Source organism: Camellia sinensis, chromosome 1, assembly GCF_055761805.1.
Source record: "Camellia sinensis isolate YWXY chromosome 1, ASM5576180v1, whole genome shotgun sequence".
Taxonomy (NCBI): domain Eukaryota; kingdom Viridiplantae; phylum Streptophyta; class Magnoliopsida; order Ericales; family Theaceae; genus Camellia; species Camellia sinensis.
The window spans coordinates 229,708,892-229,731,140 of NC_138961.1; the positions used below are offsets into that span (position 1 = coordinate 229,708,892).

General features: G+C 37.8%; 2 protein-coding genes and 1 pseudogene across 3 annotated transcripts; 1 reads left to right on the forward strand and 2 right to left on the reverse strand.

Annotated features, from left to right (window-relative positions):
* Positions 1-2,787: 2,787 nt before the first annotated feature.
* LOC114285839 (GDT1-like protein 5) lies at positions 2,788-16,981 on the forward strand. The gene is made up of 12 exons (XM_028228920.2): positions 2,788-3,220; positions 3,371-3,439; positions 3,621-3,680; positions 4,297-4,344; positions 14,478-14,569; positions 14,733-14,769; positions 14,991-15,041; positions 15,153-15,224; positions 15,301-15,345; positions 15,560-15,621; positions 16,074-16,146; positions 16,640-16,981. The coding sequence occupies exons 1-12, from the start codon at positions 3,200-3,202 to the stop codon at positions 16,706-16,708; spliced, it is 699 nt and encodes a 232-aa protein (XP_028084721.2). The 5' UTR covers positions 2,788-3,199; the 3' UTR covers positions 16,709-16,981.
* LOC114304675 (prefoldin subunit 3 pseudogene) lies at positions 12,743-14,483 on the reverse strand (annotated as a pseudogene). Its single transcript, XR_014365997.1, has one exon. The product of XR_014365997.1 is annotated as a prefoldin subunit 3 pseudogene (transcript).
* A 50-nt stretch (positions 16,982-17,031) lies between the features above and the next one.
* LOC114285847 (membrane protein PM19L) lies at positions 17,032-18,557 on the reverse strand. Its single transcript, XM_028228929.2, has 4 exons — positions 18,417-18,557; positions 18,151-18,328; positions 17,405-17,453; positions 17,032-17,316 (listed from the first exon to the last, which is right to left on the reverse strand). The coding sequence occupies exons 1-4, from the start codon at positions 18,547-18,549 to the stop codon at positions 17,206-17,208; spliced, it is 471 nt and encodes a 156-aa protein (XP_028084730.2). The 5' UTR covers positions 18,550-18,557; the 3' UTR covers positions 17,032-17,205.
* Between the last annotated feature and the right edge of the window lie 3,692 nt (positions 18,558-22,249).

Consider the following 22,249-nt stretch of genomic DNA (forward strand, 5'->3'; position numbering starts at 1 on the left):
TCAACTTTTTAATTCAAAAAGTATACTTATTTAAAACATTCCAAACAACCCCTTAATTAATTTTGGTAACTAAAAAAAAAATCATTTTATTAATTTATTAACTTATTTGGATCATATCTCTTCTTTATTTTTTTTATATGTTTTTTGTAAAAAAATTTAAAAAATAGACTTTTTTTTCTTGCTTTCCAAAATAGATTTTTAAGTACACCTTATTTAATTATTTAAAATTTTATTTTACTCTCATTACATCTTATTATTTTTTTCAAATTACTCTTAAGGTAAATCCAAATGATAAATAATAAATAATAAACAAACTAAAAAAACTAAAGTATTTCAAATATTTTCAAGAACGCTACTACAGACCCTCACTAGGGGTCGACCCCCAATGACGTGATGGGCCTCCATTGGCCAGTTTTCTTTTTCTTTTTTTTTTTCTTTTCTTCCAATCCTGCAGTGCCACGTGGCACTGGGGGGTCGGTGGGGGTGGGGTTTACTGGGGGTCTGGCGCATTTTTGTATTTTCAATACAGAAAATAATTCTCAAATACAGAAAAATAAACAAACTTATATGCACATAAACATTATAAATACAGAAAAAATCAAACTTTTATATAAGCATTATAAAACTTTTCAATAAAGAAGGGGAAAAAAAATTTACATCATAAATTATCCACAAGAATATTCGTAGAAAAGTAAAAATCAAACTTATAAGCATATAAACATTAGGCACAACAAGAAAGAGTAATTCTTAAATAATGTACTATTTAAATGACAAAATAATAACAACTCCAATAATATGTTATTGTTAATTTAATTACTGAGTCCTTTAATTTTTGTTAAAAAAACGATATAAAAAATAATTAATGGTTCTCTACAAAAATTGTGAAACCCCTTTATATGAATACTTACCTCCTGTTTGATGGGTTACTTCAAAAAATTATTTTGATTATTACTCTTATCCATTATTTGATTTTATTCAAACTTTTTTTTAGGATTTAGGGTTTCAAAATAATAAAAAAAAACAATAATGTTAATAATGATAGTGAGTTTTAGTAAGGTGAATTAGAATTTTGGAGAGAGAATGAAAATGAAGAAGAAATAACTTCAATCTCTTAGGAAAGAAGATATAGAAATTTGAATATGAATAACTAATTATGGTGTATTATGAGAAAAAAAAATATTTTGAAATTTAATATATGTTATCTTTGTTAATAAATTTATACGAGAATATACATTAAGAATTAAAATTTATAAATTTAAATTGAGATATAATTTTGATTCAAATAGAATCCCTATGAAACTGAGATTATCAAAATACACTGAAAATCTCGAAACGGGTGGACTACGCGCCCTCTTCAGAGAGGTTATGGTGCACTGTTGCACACACAATTTTTTTTTCTGTTTTTTTTTTTAACAATGACAATATAAAATGAGTTTTTTTTTTTATTATTTATTTTTGTAAATTACTGTTATAAGTGTCATGGTGAGTTGGCTGGGATGTGGAATCACACATTAGAATAACCAAAAATTAATTAAAATAATAAGAAAATTTTATGCATTAAAAATTTGTGTAACATAGGACAAGAATTTTGAGATGAGAATAAAACTTTACAATAAGGTCTTAAAGTGGAGTTGTTGGCTATTTTTTGAGAATCTATACTCATGGTGAGTGGGGTGACATTATGAGTTAAGATCACATCATGAGCATGCCCTTTAATAATAATAAAAAAACTTAATATATTTGGCTGAATTTTTAATTTTTTTTTAAAAAAAAAATTACACACTAGTTTAACAAAAATAAGCACAAAAAATTATTTGTAAATTTCTATACTTGTTTTCATCCCAAAAAAAGAGAAAATCATATGAAAATATTGTGTTTTTTAATTTTTCATTCTTCTTTTCACCAAATTCTAGAAAAACAAACTTTATTTCTAATTTTAAATCACTTTATTTCCAATTATAGTTATAATCTCCCTCTGATTTAGGTGTGTCTTCTATTGTAAGAACAAGGTTGAGTTTATTCTATATTATTATTAATAATAAATAAAGACAAAAATTCTGTTTGGTGTGAACTAAATTTGAGGCTTAAAATTGTCAAAAGTTGTTGAGGAAGGACAATTAATAAACCAATCTGAATAAAGAGAAAAATAGATGAGTTATAGTGGAATATCTTAGATAAAATTAAATAAAGAGCTTTTAAATTTTTTTTATATTTTAAAGTCAATATAAAATTGCATGTGACTTTCGACAATAATAAACCAATCTGATAATTTATTTTTGGTTATGGTTTTTCAGCTTTGACTTGGGAGTTTGGAGAGGTGGCCTCCCCCAAATCCTGCATCCCTATGTAATAAATCAAATATTCTATTTTCAATAATGCTGGAGGCCATTAAAAGTGGTGTTCTAAAAGTACCACCAGTGATATGGCAATAGACAGGACCCACTGCTTGTGTCTTGGTTTTTTTTTTTTTTAAGGAAAATAAGTGAGAGCACTAATTAGTGCTATCACTAATGATGTGACAGTGGCCCCCACCATGAATGATTTGATGTTTTGGCGTTGGTGTTGTATTTTTTTTCTTTTTTTATTGAGTGTCATGTCATTAGTGGTCTTTTTAGAGCTCCAAAATTAATGGTCTCTATCATTGTTGTTTTTTTAAATGCTTGCCAGTGCTTTAGAGTACCACTTTTAGTGGGATGTATCATTACCCTTCTATTTTATATTTCTAAGTGCAAAAGATTCTTTAATTTTATATGAGTATAAAATACAATGATCCGTAAATTATGCCCTGCTTGAGAATAAATGAAAGGAAAATAGAGTGAATTTGACAGAGCCCAGTAACATAAAATAATTGCCCAGCCCATATTTAAAAAAAAAAAAAAAAAAAAATTGCTTCGCTATCCCCATCACCATCATATGAAAAAAATTATCCCCAATATTTCATCTTTTTGTAAGTTTTGAAAAATATTTTTTTCCTAATTTAATAAACATTTAATGAAACAATTAGCTATGAATTTTAAATACCTTTTATCAAATTTAAATTTGATAAGAAAAAAATAAAAAATTAGAGATGCACTTCAGTTAAAAATGGGTTAAATTAAATTTTATTGGTAACTACAATTCCCTCTTCCCACCCTCCCTTCCTCTCTTTCTCTCTCTCTCTATAGAGCAAGCACAGAGACATTTGCAGCTCAGGGCAAAAATGAGTTCACCAGTTTTACAGGTGGTACCATTTGCTACCAAATCCACTGAACTCAGTCTAGCTTCTCTTCTATGGAGAAGAACAAAAAAACCAACACTAATTTCTTTATTTTCAAAAAAAAATTCTAGACACAGTGTTTCACTAATTGTTTGAATTGTATTTGTAAATCAGGGTTTCACAAAATCCCTTGCTATGACTGTGGTTTCTGAAATTGGTGACCGAACATTTTGCATTGCCGCTGTAAGTTTGACTGTTATCCTTACTTTTATTTATTTATATATTTATTTCTATATGTTTTTTGGATTGAAAAGAAAAAAATAATAATTTAAGTTTCAAACACAACCTTTTAACTATTTGTTATTGGGTTTTTTTTTATGAAACTAGTAGTTTTTCTTTAGCTGACTCATTGTGGCCTTGTAAGATCTTAGCCATGCGTCACCCAAGAAAGAGCGTCTTGTTTGGCTGCCTGTCTTCTGTGATTGTAAGTTTGTTTCTTTCCTTTTGTGCGTGTGTGTGTGTGTGTTTTTTTTGCTGAATTATTGATAAAAATGTAATACAAAAATTGTTAAGAGCAAAAAAGGTACTTGAATCTTCAGATCTAGCCGCCTCCAGGGATCCTGTCGATTTCTCCGGCTATGAGGTTGTGTTTTCCATTTTTATTTTTATTTTTTGGTAGTTTTTTCTTTGCTTTTTGGCTTAGGTGTGTTTTTTGGAGTCCATCAATGCTAGGCTATGAATTATAACTTATGATCTATCTTAGACGTACTTTATAGCCGATTGTGATAATCTCTGCTTTGCGATACGAGCACGAGTACAAGTTGTATGTTTGAATTTTTTACAGTTTTTACTCTATGTGTTTTTTGATCTAATGTTTCTTTGTTTGGTGTAAATTTATCTATGCGATGGATTCCTTTTTATAAGTGCCATTTGGCTTAAGTATTGGAAATTTCTTTCTTTCTGATAAAAAAAAAAAAAAAAATCTTGACTGTCAAGAAGAGGGCATGCATGTGTACTCTGAGAAGGACTTTTGTTAATTCTCTTTCGTGATTTGTTGTACAGTTTCTCTTTAAATGTATTGTTATTATTTTCTGACGTAGGTGACTACTATTCTCTCTGCTTTGGTTGGTTGGGCTGCTCCTAGTCTGGTAAGCTATAGCAACCTACTACTATTATTATTATTATTATTATTATTATTATGAGGACGACTTATTTAAGCACCGTTTGAGAAGAAGCGTATAGGATTTTTTTAGTTTTTTTAGTTACAAAAGATAAAATAGATTATTGTAGTCATAAAAAATAAAATATCACATTTAATTCATAATCATTATACTATTTTCTCATAAAAAAAGGTTAAAAAAGTCAAAAAGTCAAAAATTCTTTCCTAAACTAAGCTTTTTAGCCCAAGTTAAAATAGTCAAAAAAATCAAAAAGCCAACCCATTTGGGAAGAAGGTTTCCAGGCTTTTTAGCTATTTTAGCCAAAAAAAAACAAAATAGGCTATTTTAGCCACAACAAACAAAACATCACATCCAACCCATAATCATTACACTCTTCTCTTACAAAAAAAAAGTCAAAAAAATCAAAAAGCCAAAAAGTCCTTTACAAACTAATCTTTTCAGCCCAAGCTAAAATAACCAAAAAAGCCAAAAAGCCAACCCACTTCCCAAACAGAGGCTTAACTTGTTTGGTTCTGATTTCTGGGAAAAAAGTTTTTTAAAAAAATCATTATTTTTTATATTTTAATGTTTTTAAATAATTTTTTAAATATTTTAATTATATATATTTTTTAATTTTTAGACACACCTAACATAAATACGCTTAAAAAAAAAATATTTGTGAATTTTTTTATAAAAAAATACACTATATACCAAAAAATATAAAAATTCAATACATTTTTTGTATTTTTATATATTTATTAATTTTTTAAAATATTTTACTATTTAGATATATTTAAGTAAAGTGCATCTGAAAAAATAAAAAAAAATTACTTAAAATTTAAAAAATATTCATTAAAAACCAAAAAATGCGAAAAACAAAAAACATAATTTTCAAAAAATTGAAACCAAATGCACTGATTATTATTATTTTATAAGGGATGGGAAAACTGTATTCCTATTTTTTTTAGGTTTCCCACGGTATCCCCAGGTTTTTTGGACCCAGGACTAATCCGCCGAAGAAGCTGCCGGGCGCATATGCGGGGTCCTCTTCCAAGGGGATTTGCTGCATTCACAAAGACTCGAACTCGAGACCTTTGCTTAAGCGACCAAAATCCCTTTTCACTTGAACCAGTCCCATTGGTAAAACAGTATTCCTATTAGGAAAAGTAAAAATATGCTTGAATTCGAGTCTAATCCTTACCTAATACAACTTTTCTTTCTTTTATTTTTCTCAAATGAATGTTAAAAAATAAAAAAGACAATGCCCATTTTTCTTAAAATTCTCAATTTTTGCACAAATCACTACAAATCAAAATTTTTAATTTCAACCCATCAAAATCTAAAATTTTAACATTGTTAATATAATATTGTTAATTTGTTAATTGTATAGCTGTCTAGCTTTCTTGCTAATTGTATAGCTGGCTTCTTTCTGCTTTCGGTGGTAATGGATTGGCATCCAATGTACATTGCCTCTCTCTATAAAGAGAGAGTTCATTTCTCTTGTAATTTAGAACACACAATACAGAAACACTCTTTTGCTCTCTAGCCTCTCTTTCAAATTAATCTTTCATGGTATCAGAGCGCATAAATCTGTTCGAAATTTTCTCCTGAGTCCAACGGCACCAAGCCCGTTCTCAGAAAAGCCAACACGCGCCCACACGCGCCGCCCTTAGCCTCTGCGCGTCAACACGACCGCCACCACTCTCACACGCGCTCGCACGCGCCAACTCCTGTCGCTCACTTCCGCCACGCGCCCACACGCGCCCACACGTCCGCGGCTCCCATACGCCGCGCCTGCTACCGTACGCGTACCGTGCGCCACTTTGCTATTGTGCACCCGCGTGCGCCAAACCAGCTCCCGTGCGCCACGCCTGTGCTTTCTGCTAACGTGCGCCGTTGCCTTCCTGCTAACGTGCTCCTCCCTGCACTCTGCTAACGTGCGCCGCTGACATCATCTCTGTCCAGCATACCTTTCCTTGCTATTTTCGACCTTCCGGACTCACTGGTACACTCTGTTTTACCAAATTTTGCTCCTACGGATCTATTTCTATTACTTTAACCCTACTCAACTAGTATTATGGATCGTCATGATGCCTCCCATCCCATTTCCGTCATTTTAAATGGTTCAAACTATGTTCTGTGGGCCCAAGCTATGTCCTCTTTCCTCAAAGGCAAGAAGCTCTGGCGAATTGTCACCGGGGATGTGGCTAAACCAGTAAAAGACAGTGCCACTACTGAAACTCCTGTTCATACTGCTACTTATGAAGACCGACTTGAGGAATGGGACAGTAAGAATTACCAAATCATTACCTGGTTTCGTAATACCTCTATTACCTCTATCAGTCTTCAATTTGGCCGCTTTCAGCTTGACTCTGTAACTACTCCTGCGAAAGACATCTGGGATTTTTTGAAAGAACGATACCAGACTACTGGTCTTGCCCATCAATATCAACTTCAGAACCAACTTCACCGCATGCGCCAAGAATCCACTCAGTCCATTAATGACTTCCTTTCTCAAATATACTCTGTTTGGGATCAGCTTGCTCTTTCCGAACCAGCATGGCATGACCCCGAAGATGCCGTTTTATTTACTATCCATCGCAACCAGCAAAGGTTGGTGCAATTTCTCATGGCTCTTACCTCATCTTTTGAGCCCGTACGTGCCTCTCTGCTTCATCGCCATCCATTGCCCACTCTTGAACAAGCAATTTCTGAGTTGCTCTCCGAGGAGACTCGTCTCGGTACTCTTCAAACTCATCATGTGGACTCTGTTCTTGCCACTCCTCCGTCCCGGCCATCCTTTCCCCAGCGGACTACTGCTTGCCTCTACTGTCAGAATCGGGGCCTTCCTTCAACCCATCTCCTGGTCCATTGCCCCGTCAGATCCTGCCGCTACTGCAACAAACTTGGTCCTGGCCATCTGCAACAGGATTGTTTTCGCAATCCCTCTCGCTCATCCTCCAATAGCCACTCCTCTCGCGGTGGCTCTTCCCGGGGAAACTTTCACCGTTCCGGCAATCAGTCTCATCACACTGCTGCTGCTGCTTCCGGGAATCAGTCTCATCACACTGACACTGCCACCTATGCCGGGTTCTCTGAGTCACCTACTCCATCTACCCCTCGCTTTTCTCCAACAGATGTAGAGGCCATGCTCAAACAGCTTCTCTTCCCATCTGGTACACCTCCTCCTACTGCTTTGTCTGTCATTCCAGGTAACTCTTCTTGGTATTTTGACTCTGCCTGTTGTAATCATATGACCTCCAGTTCTACTATTTTTTCTTCCTTATCTTCCTCTCCTCATATTCCCTCAATACATACTGCTGATGGTTCTCTCATGTCTGTTCGTCATGTTGGTACTGTTTCCACCTCTTCTTTATCCATACCTCACGTTTATCATATCCCTGCTCTTACCTTAAACCTTATTTCCATTGGTCAATTATGTGAACTTGGTCTAACTGTCACATTTTCTGCTACTGATTGTTTGGTACAGGACCCTCAGACAGGGCAGACTATTGGGATCGGCCGTAAGCATGGACGTCTCTATGAACTCATTCACCTTCATGTTCCTGCCTCTCCTCAAATTGCTGCTCCTACATCTACTTCCTCATTATCTCCCTTTCATCTTTGGCATTGTCGCTTAGGGCATATTTCTGTTAATCGCTTAAGGTCTTTGGTTTCTAGTGGACAGTTGGGTCATGTAATTCCCGATAATTTCGATTGTATATCCTGTCAACTGGCCAAACAACCTGCTTTATCATTTAATAAAAGTACTTCTGTTTCTCTTGCACCTTTTGATCTTATACATTCGGACATTTGGGGACCCTCACCTACTACTACTATGGGGGGATCCCGCTATTTTGTTGTTTTTATTGATGATTTTTCCCGGTTTACTTGGCTTTTTCTCATGAAACATAGGTCTGAATTGAAACACATTTATTATCGTTTTGCACAAATGGTCCACACCCAATTCTCCAAAACCATCAAAATTTTTCGCTCTGACAATGCTATGGAATATCGGGATTCAGATTTCCTTTCCTTTCTTCAGCATCATGGTACATTGCCTCATCGTTCCTGTGCTGGCACATCCCAGCAAAATGGCCGCGCTGAACGGAAACATAGGCATATTCTTGACACTACTCGCGCTCTCCTTCTCTCTTCTTCCTGCCCTGAAAACTTTTGGGGCGAAGCTGCCCTCACTGCTGTTTACACTATCAACTGTTCTCCTACACCTGTCATCCATAATCAAACTCCCTTTGAACGTCTGCATGGCACTCCCCCTCCATACGCCAATCTCCGGGTTTTTGGTTCTGCCTGCTTTGTTCTACTTCAATCCCATGAACACACCAAACTTGAACCTCGCTCTCGTCTTTGTTGCTTTCTTGGGTATGGCATTGAACATAAAGGCTTCCGCTGTTGGGATCCTCTCTCTAAACGTCTTTGTATCTCCCGCCATGTCGTTTTCTGGGAACACCAAATGTTTTCCTCGTTATCCTCTTTTCACTTACCCGGACTTTCCACTACTGCACTATTTACTGATCCTTCCATCGATCTTTTCTCTGCTGATTTTGATACAGGTTCCTCCTCCATCGAGACGCCCTTGCTCACCCCTGATCCTGTCCAGCCTGCTCTCCCTGAAGGTCTACCTCTTGCAACCACACCTCCTTCTCCACCGGCTCTTCCTCCCACCGATCCTTCTCCAGGTCGACCACGCCGGGTAACTCAACCTCCTATCCATCTTCGTGATTATATTGTTGGATCTGCTGCCTTCTCTACTTATGAACCTACCTCCTATCGTGAGGCTTGTACTAATCCTCTTTGGCAGCAAGCTATGACTGATGAACTTCATGCCTTGGATAAAGCTCATACTTGGGATCTTGTTGATCTTCCTCCTGGCAAGACTGCAATTGGCTGCAAATGGGTTTACAAAATCAAAACACATTCTGATGGCTCTATTGAACGCTACAAAGCTCGTCTTGTTGCCAAGGGCTTCAACCAAGAATATGGCATTGATTATGAGGAGACATTCTCTCCTGTTGCTCGGCTTACATCTGTTCGCAGTTTACTTGCTGTTGCTACTGCTCGCCGCTGGGGGCTCTTTCAGATGGATGTCAAAAATGCTTTCCTCAATGGTCATCTCCTTGAGGAGGTCTACATACAACCTCCACCTGGGTCCACTTTTCAACCTCATCAGGTTTGCAAACTACAGCGTGCTCTCTATGGTCTCAAGCAAGCACCTCGTGCTTGGTTTGCTACGTTCAGTTCTACCATTCTTAACTTCGGATTCACCTCTAGTTCCTATGACTCTGCTCTCTTTATACGGACTACTGCTCATGGTACTACTCTTCTTCTTCTGTATGTGGATGATATGATTATCACTGGTAATGATACAGCTGGTATTCTCCACCTCAAACAATTTCTCCACCAACAATTTGAGATGAAGGACCTTGGTACTCTTAACTACTTCTTAGGCCTTGAAGTCTCTCATGATTCTACTGGTTCCTATTTGTCCCAGGCCAAATATGCATCCGATCTTCTGGCTCGTGTTGGTCTTACTGATTGCAAAACTGCCTCTACTCCGATTGATCCTCAGATTCGTCTCACTCCTCTCGATGGCACTCTTCTCTCTGATGCTACTCTTTATCGCCAGCTCGTCGGCAGTCTTGTCTATCTCACAGTCACTCGTCCTGACATTGCCTATGCTGTTCACATTGTCAGTCAGTACATGTCGGCTCCTCGCACTCCCCACTATACTGCTCTACTCCGCATCCTTCGCTACCTCAAAGGCACTCTGTTCCATGGTCTTCACTTCTCGGCTTCTTCCTCTCTTGACCTACGTGCCTTTTCCGATGCTGATTGGGCTGGGGATCCTACGGATCGACGCTCCACCACGGGATTCTGCTTCTTCTTAGGGGATTCTCTTCTTGCTTGGCGTAGCAAAAAACAATCTCTCACTGCCCGCTCTAGCACCGAAGCTGAATACCGAGCTCTTGCTGATACTACTCAGGAACTTCTCTGGCTTCGCTGGCTCCTTGCTGATATGGGAGTTTCTTCATCTACTCCTACTCCTCTCTACTGTGACAATCGGAGTGCTATTCAGATTGCTCACAATGATGTTTTTCATGATCGCACCAAACATATTGAGATTGATTGTCATTTCATTCGCCAGCATGTTACTTGTGGAACTGTTCATCTTCTTCCTATTGCTTCAGTCGATCAACCCGCTGATATCTTCACTAAGGCTCATCCTCCTGGCCGCTTTACTGATCTTGTTTCCAAACTCAACTTGGTAGATGCTTTCCCTCCTTGAGTTTGCGGGGGGCTGTTAATATAATATTGTTAATTTGTTAATTGTATAGCTGTCTAGCTTTCTTGCTAATTGTATAGCTGGCTTCTTTCTGCTTTCGGTGGTAATGGATTGGCATCCAATGTACATTGCCTCTCTCTATAAAGAGAGAGTTCATTTCTCTTGTAATTTAGAACACACAATACAGAAACACTCTTTTGCTCTCTAGCCTTTCTTTCAAATTAATCTTTCAAACATAAAGAACTACAAATTAAAATCCCTAATTAAGTAAATCAAAACATTTTATTTTTAGCACAAATAAAATATAATAAAAAATAATACGTCACCCCCTAGACCCTCAATAGCTCCGCCCGCCCTGGCATGAGTCGTGACTAGAATAAATATAGTTCACACTTGTTATTTTTGGAGTAATCTTTCCAGATGTGTGAAAAATATATTGATGGATATTATTGATTGATATTACAAGATTATAAATTACAATTCCTATACAATCTATATATAGAAGAAAATGTGGTAGTAGGTGTAGTGGAGGTGATAGTGGGTTAGGTGAAATGGAGTGTGTGGTGAAGTGGAGGTAGGTGAAGTGGAGTGTGTAGTGGAGTAGGTGAAGGTAAAGATGGGAAATTCTAACAGCCCCCCGCAAACTCAAGGAGGAGAGAAACTAACCAACTTGAGTTTGGAGAGAGTAACAAAACAAGAAAATACATAAAAATAAAAAAGGATAGGAGACACTGTATGGTCGTGTCAGACCGTTGGTGAAGACACTGTATGGGGTGTCATAACGTTGTAGAGGACACTGTATGGTGGTGTCAGACCGATGTAGAAGACAGTTTATGGGGTCATGTCGGACCGTTGTAGAAGACAGTTTATGGGGTCATGGCGGACCGTTGTAGAAGACAGTTTATGGGGTCATGTCGGACCGTTGTAGCAGACTAACCGGAATCTATGTCGGGACAGTTTACAGAGTCTTGTCGGACCCATAAAGGAGCTAACCGGAATCACTGTCGGGACAGTTTACAGAGTCTTGTCGGACCCTTGTAGAAACTAACCGGAATCTATGTCGGGACAGTTTACAGAGTCTTGTCGGACCCATAAAAGAGCTAACCGGAATCAATGTCGGGACAGTTTACAGAGTCTTGTCGGACCCCTAAAAAATACACTGTATGATGGTGTATATAGGCTGCCCAAATATATATTTATATGGATATATATAGTGAGCCCTCAAAAGTCGTGCCCTCAAAAGGCGTGCCCAATCTGTCAAAAGGTGCGCCCTCAAAAGGCGCGCCCACTTCATCAAAAGGCGTGCCAGACATGATGGCGAGGCACGTGAGCGCCTTGGCTTGCGCGCCCGTTTGGTCGGCTGTCGGCAAGTGGCGCGCGATGCGCGTGGCTGCCTCGGCTATAAGACAGAGGCTGAGGCTGAGGCAAAAACACCTGTGAGAGATATTCTGAGAGAGATTTCTGAGAGAGATTCTGGATAACACTCTGTTGCCCAGAAAATGGCTTCGTCTTCGTCTTCCCGTGGACTGCTCACCCTCTTTCCCGACCTCAACGAGTCAACAAAAGAGAGAACTGGTGCGGTGGCACTGGAACCTCAACCAAGCGCCCCGGAGTTTGCTCCGTTGAACTTTCCGATGCGGTCGGTGGAGCAAAGAATGGCAGTGCAGTAGGATGTGGAGGCCAATCAGTATACTCTGAAGGCATGTGTGGAAAGCATGACGGCGGTCACAAATTTGTCGAACCGGCTGCAGAGTAGGACAAATGAGGTGCAGCATTTAAACTCCCAGCTGGCTCTGCTCCAACGCATGTATAAGGATGCGCGAGCAGAGATAAGTGTGCCAAAGGCAGAAAACAAAGAGCTGAAGCGGAAGGCCACCGTGATGTTCCGATTCGGAGGTCCGCCATATGCTGCAGTGGAGGAGCAGGGATTAGTGATCGTGCCCAGTGGAGTGGGAAACACGGAGGCAACACCGGCAAGGGCCGCCCAGGACGGAGGCAAAAAGAAGAGACCGGCGGCAGAGTAGAGAAGGGATACGGAAAAAAATCCTTTGGTTGTTGTGATGGTGGTCTTGGCTGTTTTTTTTTTTTTTTTTTGTAAGTGTGATCGGGGTTGAGCCCGGAGATGAAGAAAATAAGGTAAAGTTTGTGGAATGTTGTTGGTGTGATTTTGTGTTGTTGGTGTGGTGAATAATAAAAATAAAATAAAAGAAAACAATGGAGAAAGAAAATAGATAAAAATATTTGTGGAGGAGTGAATGGAAAAACATCGGTGTGATTTTTTTTTTTTTTTTTTTTTTTGGAATATAAAAAAAATAATAAGAAGATAATGGAAAAATGGTGATGCTCACGAACAATGGTAGGGATAAAGGAAATATATGATAATAAAAATATATAGAGATATATATATTAAAATAAAAAAAAGAGTGTAACGTGGGTGGAATAAATTAAGGGAAAGGATGGAAGACAATGTCTGGTGGAGAGAGGGACCAGAGAGAGAGGAAGTGAGTTGATTAAAAAAGATGGGATGAAAAAGTGTTGGGTCAAAAGTGGTGGCGAAAGTCACATAAAAATTGATTAAAAATAAAAAAGTGGGGATGGAAGCAAAAAAGGGGACAAAGCCAGTGGAAAACATGAATGTAACCACGTGATCGCCTACTGAAATGCCTTGGACTGAGTGGGAATCTGCTGAGTAGCTTCCTCAGATAGACCAGTGTCAGGTGAGGCTTGTGCTTGTCGGATTCTGCGTTGATGAACATCCCAGTTGTATATGCGAGCGATTGTGACCTGAGTAAACGTCACTTGATCCCTCAGGAATTGTAGATCTGCAACAATAACTTCTAAACTGGCTCTAGCATTTTCCAAATTCATTTGTAGAAGCTTGGTGGCCTCTTCACATGAGTACTCCAGCATGACATTAGCTCCCAGCCATAAACATACTGAATCAGTGTCCTGAATGCGTGCTTGAGAATAGATGCCTTCAGACACTTCGAAATCGGCTAGCAGTGCCTCACCAGTACCCTTCTTAGCTTGCAAAGTAGTGACTATATCCAAGCACTTCTCAATGTCTGGGATCTTCCCCTGAAGATCCCTTTGCTGTGCAAGAAGTTTCATCTCGACCAACCTGTATTGCTGAAGCCTTTCTTGGAGGAAAGAGAGGGCGGAGTTGACATCGAGACCTAATTGAGAGAGGTAGGTGTGTACATCTTCCACGAAAGCAGCTGCTGGTATTCCTCTTCTTTCTGTAACCCCAGATGATGCTGACGACGACGACGATGCTGTTGCCATTTTCGACACGGAGAGAGAGATGGATCTGACGGCAAGGGTGATTTTTTTTTTTTTTTTTTTTTTTTTTTTTAAGGTCCGGCGGCGTGGGTATTCCGGAGGGGTTTTCCGGCGCTTCTGAGCTTTGAATGGACAGAACAGAGAGGTAAGAGAAGTTACAGTCTGGGTATGTGTAGAGGTCCGGCGGGCAGCCAAGGCGAGGCTGCCGCCCGCCGGTGAAGCAGAATGAATAGGTTCTTAACCTTGCTCTGATACCATGAAAAATATATTGATGGATATTATTGATTGATATTACAAGATTATAAATTACAATTCCTATACAATCTATATATAGAAGAAAATGTGGTAGTAGGTGTAGTGGAGGTGATAGTGGGTTAGGTGAAATGGAGTGTGTGGTGAAGTGGAGGTAGGTGAAGTGGAGTGTGTAGTGGAGTAGGTGAAGGTAAAGATGGGAAATTCTAACAATGTGTAATATTGCTTTTCCTTTTTTTTGTTTGGTGAAAAATATGGCTGATTTGAAAATACCAAAACACAGATTTCCAAGGAATGGGCTCATTACATAACAACCTTTCTGTTCTTTGGGTTTGGACTCTGGTCTTTGTGGGAAGCATACAATGAAGACGACGAGTAAGCCTCCCTCTTTTTTTCCTTTCCCCATTCTTTTCCCTTCCCTTCCCTTCCCTTGTTTCCCAATCCTGGAAAATCTTCGCATTTGAATTTTTATCATGCAAGTTTGGTTCTTGTATTACAAGACAAAGTAAAAAGGCTCTAATTCCCTTTCCTTCGACAGTGACAACGATGAACTGAAGCACGTTGAAAAGCAATTGGTTAGTCTCTTTCCATATTCTCTTTTATTAGCTATGTGTGGATAATGATTTATAAACATAAGTTTTATACACAAACTTATACAAAATGATGAGCATTTTTTGACTTGAAATCAAGGAACTAAGTTTATATGTAAAAATTATGTCTGCAAAACATTTTTTGTTGCCGCTTTTTTTTTTGTTTTTTGGGGGTCTCAACTACTGATTCTTTCTGGGATGACTAGAACGCTGATACGAAGGCCAAAACTGGAAAAGCCAAATCATATGGCAAGAAGGTGAGGCCATACTTAGTAAACATGCAATGCCAAATTCATCCTGAAGGCTCTGTTTGGGAAAAAAAAAAAAATTAAAAAAGGAACATAACTGGTCTTGTATCTCTTTCCCAGGGAGAGGATAAGGATTTCAAAAAGCAAAAGCGGGCATTTCTTAACTGCTTTTTCTCACCAGTTTTTTTGAAGGTCAGTTGTTCTTGATCCCTTTTTTAATAAGGGTACTATAGAATGTAGCATTTCACTGTGTTGTTTCTTTACACAGGCGTTTTCTGTTACATTTTTTGGTGAATGGGGCGACAAGAGCCAGGTACGTGGTTCAAGGACCCACATTTTAGTAATACTACAAACAAAGAAAGCTTTTATAGAAAAGTTCACAGAATATAGTTTTGCCTACACTGCATTCTCTGTACTTTTCTCTGTGGCACACAAACTGCTTTGAGACACATACAAACAAGCTGTGTTGCTCTATGGACCGACCACCTAGATAGATGAACGGGTTGTGATGTGATTGTGTTTTTCAGCTTGCTACGATCAGTTTGGCAGCAGATGAGGATGCTTTAGCGGTGATTCTTGGTGGAATTACGTAAGTCTTCTTACTAAACATATGAATCTTTCCCAAAAGGGTTGACAAGATGATCACTGATGACTCACTCCACAGAGTAAACTCTAGATATGATACTTGCGATCACCAGCAAATTACAACTTCACAATAGATTGAGCCTGGGAAACACCTCCTAAGATTGACTAAGTAGAGCAATAATAAGTTCTATGATAGTTGGTCAGGCATGCTATTTGCTCTAAAACCTTCACACAACCAAAAGAGCTTTCAATTAGGCATTTGGAGTTCATTACAGTAGAGGCATTACTCGTCATGAGAAAGAAGAAAAAAAAAATGGATTGTGACAAATCAGATTTAACTTAGGATTGACAAATCAGTTAACCATGGTGGCAAACATTGTGTACATGATGATTTATTGATATTCTTATACACAATGATTTATTTTTCTCTGTATTTGGATGTTATATCTTGTCCAGTGCGCAAACATTGTGTACTGTTGCAGCAGTTATTGGTGGAAAGAGCTTGGCATCTCGGATATCAGAAAGGCTGGTAATTTGCTTCTTGCAAAACTCATTTCTGGCACAGATTCTTAGGGGGTGTTTGGTGTGGATTATAGGGGGTGATTATAGCTTATTTTAATTTGAAAATTTGTGTCAGACTGTTTGATACAACTTCTACTTATAGCTTTTTAGGCAAAAATAATTTAAATAAACTGACAAAAACTGATTATTTAAAAACTGGGGAAAGGGTACTTTCAGTTTCTGCTTTCTAATTATCAGCTTTTAGCTTATAATAAGTTGTACCAAGCAGCACCTTTGTCTTGCTCCTTTTCTATCCCTGTCCCAAAACCCCTTTCCACCACACAATTAGGCCAAAATGATTCATCATGTGGCAGAGAGGTGGCTTGGAACAAGAAAAATAGGGGAATATCCAGACAGAAGATCCCACCTCTTACTTTCTGAACTAGCTTTCATGGATTTGTTCATACCCTTTATAGTGGTTTGATGTTCAACAACTTACATAATCTCATGTTTCAATGCAGGTCACACTTTTGAGCGGAATCCTTTTCTTGGCTTTTGGCGTCCTATCCTTACTCTCACCGGTAGACTAATAATGAGTTGCACCGCAAACAGTGAGTGCCTAAAACACCTGAACCCGTAAACTCATAGTCTATGCAATGTTTTGTTGGATGTATTGTGTATATTTAACTCTCTTTAGACCTTGTATTGGTGGGGAATATTGTACACTGTAATATTTATATTTGTCTGTACTTTTGGTCATGGAGGTACCAACGGTGTAGTATTTGTTTGATTTTGAAAAACTTGAAGAGGATGTATTACACCAGAGGTCATTGAAGTCAATACCTTTTCTAGTTTCTTCTAAACATCCACAAGCTCAAAATCTAGCAGAATATATATAACCGTAATACACAAATTGGAAGTATAAATGACACATGCTTTGATTTTTCCATGCAAAAACACAAGTTTCTCGAACAAGCCAATGCAAAATGAAGGTCATATAATGCAACTCCAATCCAAACAAGTTTGAATTAAATTAAAACATATTTAGGCATTGCAAATGTTGGCATGGAGGTTCCCAAATCTACAACTAGATCCGGTAAGCAGGTCCATACCTGCTGTTGAACATGCCAGCGTGCAAGAGCAACAAATACAGCAGCTGACTCAATGTTGATATCACGATAAGTGCTTCCAATGTTTGCTGCAATTCGGGCATGTCATTAATTACCATCATTTATGTATAGAGAGAGATTACAAAACATGCAGGTAATATGTTAATATCTCATTACCAATCTCTTTCCTCTGTGTCCTCCCATTGTGATCTCCTTGCATACAAGTCTGTAATTACAAAAAATCAATAAGTAAATAATTAGCAGTGCATAAAATGCAAGTGAAATTTTAATTGTGCCTCCAAGTTTTTTTGTTCTACAGGTACACAATAAAAGGTACTGCAATAATTAAATTTTTTAAAAATGGTTACTTATTAGGACATTCTCTATAACTACTTAATCCTTTCAACTATATAATTTAACCCCTCAATTGCAAAACAAAAATCAAACAAAATGTCTCATGCGGTCAAAATGTAAAAGAAATTTAAGTGATAAGTTTTGTCAATGTCTATATAATAGACCCAAAAAAGAGGGAAATTTATATCTTCTTAAGTCTTTGTAATTTTAATTGTATTAATTTTATTTTTAAAATTTTCATAGTGTGTTGATTTAGTTGAATACGTAAAGCCCATTAAGAAATTGGACAAAAGTAAAGGCAAAATTATTAGTGGTGAAGGGAGGCAGTGACATGGAAAATATGAATTTCCTTGCCTGATTTCCATTCAATTTGTTTAAAAAAAAATTATCAATAAAACAAAATAGCAAAACATCAAAAATTAAAGAATAAAATTGATATAATTCAAAATATAGAGACCAAATCCACACACAGAAAAAAGTAGACAGTTAGTCACAAAAAATAAATGCTTGAAAGTTGAGATGATGGAATCAAGATTGGGGTGAAATGAATATATAAATGAATGAATTACCCAAAAGCAACGACTGTAATAGCCCATGAAATAATTGCAGAAGAAGATGCACTGGATAAACTATCACTGGACCATGCTCGAAGATGCATGAGAGCTGCTAGAACAGAACAAGCACCAACGACCCCTCCGAGCAATGCAAATGTCAACATGAAGCTCGTTGCTTCATTCCCTCCTAAATCTGCACACACACACACAGAGAACTAATGATTCAAAAGAATTACCAGTAGGACTTTGTTGAGAGAGAGAGAGAGAGAGAGGTCACTGACGAGGGTGATTCTGTTGGCCATTGATGTATTTATCAAGGGACCATCCAGCAAGTCCAAGTAAAATGAGATATACCACAAAATTGACTATTAAGAGAGGTCCCATTAGGCTTCTACCTGCCCTTCCAATCGCCATGTATGTGTTTTCAGGGATAAATTATTTAATAATTTCAGAATATCACGTGATCATATTTTAAGTTAATCATCAATTATTTAACAGTGGTGCAATATGCATCAATTAATATATTAACTAATGTATCAATATTAGTTATGACATTATTATTAACTTTACTCATTATATAAATTACAAATATCAAAAAAAATTTAAATTATTTCACATCAGTTGATACACTAATTGGTGTATATAATATTATTCATTATTTAATTTTATATTATTATTCTATCTCCGTAAGCTCTTATCTCTCTCTCTATCAACCAAAATTTTATCAAACACCTTATTCATATTTTAAAAATACTGATGATTCCTACTGTAGGAGTGTACGTGGTTTCTTCGGATAGAGTAGCAATGTCTTAGAAATTGATTGAGTGGGGTGGTGATCCATCTTAATTGATTAATAATTAGTTAGCCTTTTTTGTTAGTTTTTTTAAGTTGAAACTTTTGGAATTAAAAAATTTATTTGGATTAGTTTTTAATTTTTTTTTTTAACTTTTAGAAGAGAAAATTTAGTTTTTTTTAAGTTGAAACTTTTTTAGTTTGGAATTAAAAAGTTTATTTGGATTAGTTTTTTTTAATTTTTTAACTTTTAAAAGAAAAAAAATAAAATGATTATGATTTAAATATAACATATTATCTTATTAATTTATTTAAATTATTTTAATTTTTTGCATTTTTTATTCCTAACTAGCTTTGCCAAACGAAGTCTTCGTGATCTTCATTTGAAATTATTACACATTTTAACAAAAAATTATTCAATTTCATACTCTTTCACTAATCATTATACATCATATTCTCTTATATTTTTCAATCACCCAATACAAAATCATGATTCCTACTTTCTCCATCAATCATAACATCTACCGATTAACCATTTCATTTTAACACATATTCAATTTGACTTTTAAATTCTGAGTAATGACAGAAAAATAAAAAATATATACAAACTAATAAAATAAATTTCTATCTATTAATTTTAAATTAAGATTGATTAAAATAAATTATAATACAATCACATTATTTTGATATAATTTTATAAATTATTTTTCTTCTTTTTTTTAATCTGATTCTTCCATGTTATGTATTTTCTGTTTGGTAGCATAAAATGAACGGTTTCTTTGTTGGTGAGTTTGACACGTGGCTCGCATGCATGAATCCACGGAGACACGTGGATGAATCCCACGTCACACCCTGGATTCTTACTTCTTCCATCTATGCTTTTCATTAAGGCCAACCCCACATGTTTCGCTTCACACAAATCAATCTGGTGGCGTTACTGAAACTGACTCATATTCGGGCCCAAATCCTTCTATGTTTTTTAGGAAATTGTTTTGCGACTCAAATTGATATAACTCGAATGATTCGAATATGTTAAAATGGTGTCGTTTTATATCTAAAATAACATTATTTTAAGTGTTTTGAGCCATTCGAACTATAATTTTTTGGACCTCCTATCATTGTTGTTTTTTTAATTACTCCCAACCCAACTCTCCAAATTTGTCTCAATTTTATTCGGAGTACAAATTTTAGCTCAAGCCCTAACAAATTTGAATTTTTATAGGCCAAGCTAAAAAAAAATCAGGATTTTTTTGTTGTTGATTTTTTCACACACGATATTTTTAGCTCATAGTGCAAATTTTTGACATGTCATGTTGACAAAATAAGAATTAGACATGAATTAAAAATAATACGACATAATAATAGGAATAATAAATGAGTAAGATTAGTATTGAGACATGAAAGGATGCCTCACACTACTCTTTTAACTTTTTGTTTTTTTTTTTTTTTTTTGCTGTTAAAAATGATGGTTATTAGGAGATGTACGGTGGAAAAAAAAAAAAAACTAAACTTGACACGGGTAAGCCCACAAATGATATAGCCCACCGTTTAGGGTCCAATACATAATTTAAATATTAAGGCCCGACGTTGTTGGAGCTCAACATGGCATTAAGAACCAATAGCACCTAAACACGTGGCAAGAGAAGGACAAGCCACATAAGCAGACAAAGATCCTGCAAAGTTATTGCACTATACATCAGCCATTAATGAAGACCCTTACAGCATTTATTGCGATAAGCCCTCCCGTCGAGACAAAATGGCCTTACCATGAACAAGGCAAGCTAGAGCATAGACTTTCGGCCATGACGACAGGTCGGAAGAGATAATGAAATGATTACCAGAGGATATAAGTAGAGGTCGAAGACAAGAAGAAGGTTAAGCTCTCTATCTCTAGTCTATCTCTACATTCCATCTCTCTTTCTAACTTGCTCGTCGGAGGGTTCGCTGGGGGACTCCCCGTTCCCCGTTGAACTCTTGTGTAAGTTCCACTGTGGGCTGGATACCTCGAACTCTGGTTTGGGAAGCGTGGATCAGTCCGACCCGTTCCATCTGGAACACGCTGCATTATCAGTTGGCACCGTCTGTGGGAATCTTTTTGCTCCGCGCGCCAGTTGTGTTCATTGCCGCCTGAGACCCCTTCCCAATAACCCCTTCCTGCCACCCACCAAGGTGGATGGTCACGACTAGATCCATGGCTTCTCACCACAATGTTCCCGATCACCAAGCCAACACTCCCAATCCAAACAACCCACCACAGTACTTCACCGAACTCACCAACAGCATTAACTGCCTCGCCGAACAAAACCAAGCCCTGATTAATGCTCTACTCCAAAGAAATCTTCCTATGCCCTCTCCACCACCTCCAGATATACCACCCAACCAAGAACGAGCCCCGAGTCATCTCGTCCAACAGCCCTACCTGCCTAACTTGGAGGGCTTGCAACCTTCTCCTCCAGACATGAACCCGCCTCCCCAGATCCCTCATCCGTCGGTCCAGGCACCCACCCCCGAAGGGGAGGCCAATAGTGTTCAGCCTCCATTGCATTTCGGTGGTGAAAACGTTCCTCTTTGGGATGCAGAACTCCAAGCCATGAAGCTCCAGCTCCAAAGAGTCATGCAGAACATGCAGAATAAACCATCCACCACAGCCAACTCATCTTTCATTGCCTCCATTAGGGACAAACCCTTACCTCCTAAATTCAAAATGCCATCGCTTGACTCTTTCGACGGCACAACGGACCCGGTCGATCATTTGGAAACTTACAGGACCCTCATAATCCTCCATGCATTCCCTGACGAAATCATGTGTCGCGCCTTCCCTGTAACTCTTAAGGGGTCGGCGCGACTCTAGTTCAGTCAACTGCCAGCAGACTCTGTCTCCACCTTCCAATACCTAAGTGACTCATTTCTCAGCCATTTCATTGGTGCCCAGTGCCAACGGCGTCTAGCAACCCAACTCCTCAATATCTGTCGAATTGAGGGGGATTCGTTGCGTAGCTTCGTCACTCGCTTCAACACCGAAGCCCTACAAGTAGCGGAAAACGATGACAAGGGCATCCTTACGGCCTTCATGACCGGTCTACGATCATCTGACTTCCTCTTCTCCCTCTCTAAAAACCCCTTACCTCCATGGCAACCCTACTTTCCAAAGCCCAAAAATACATGAACACAGAAGATTCCTTAGCCGCCCGACAAGATCCTGCAGCCAAAAACCCGACCCCTAGAGAGAAAAGAAAGGACTCTGAAAACAGAAACACCCAATACACTCACCCAACACCTCAGTATACCGACCGACCACCCCGAGCCGACCGGTCGGCGCCAG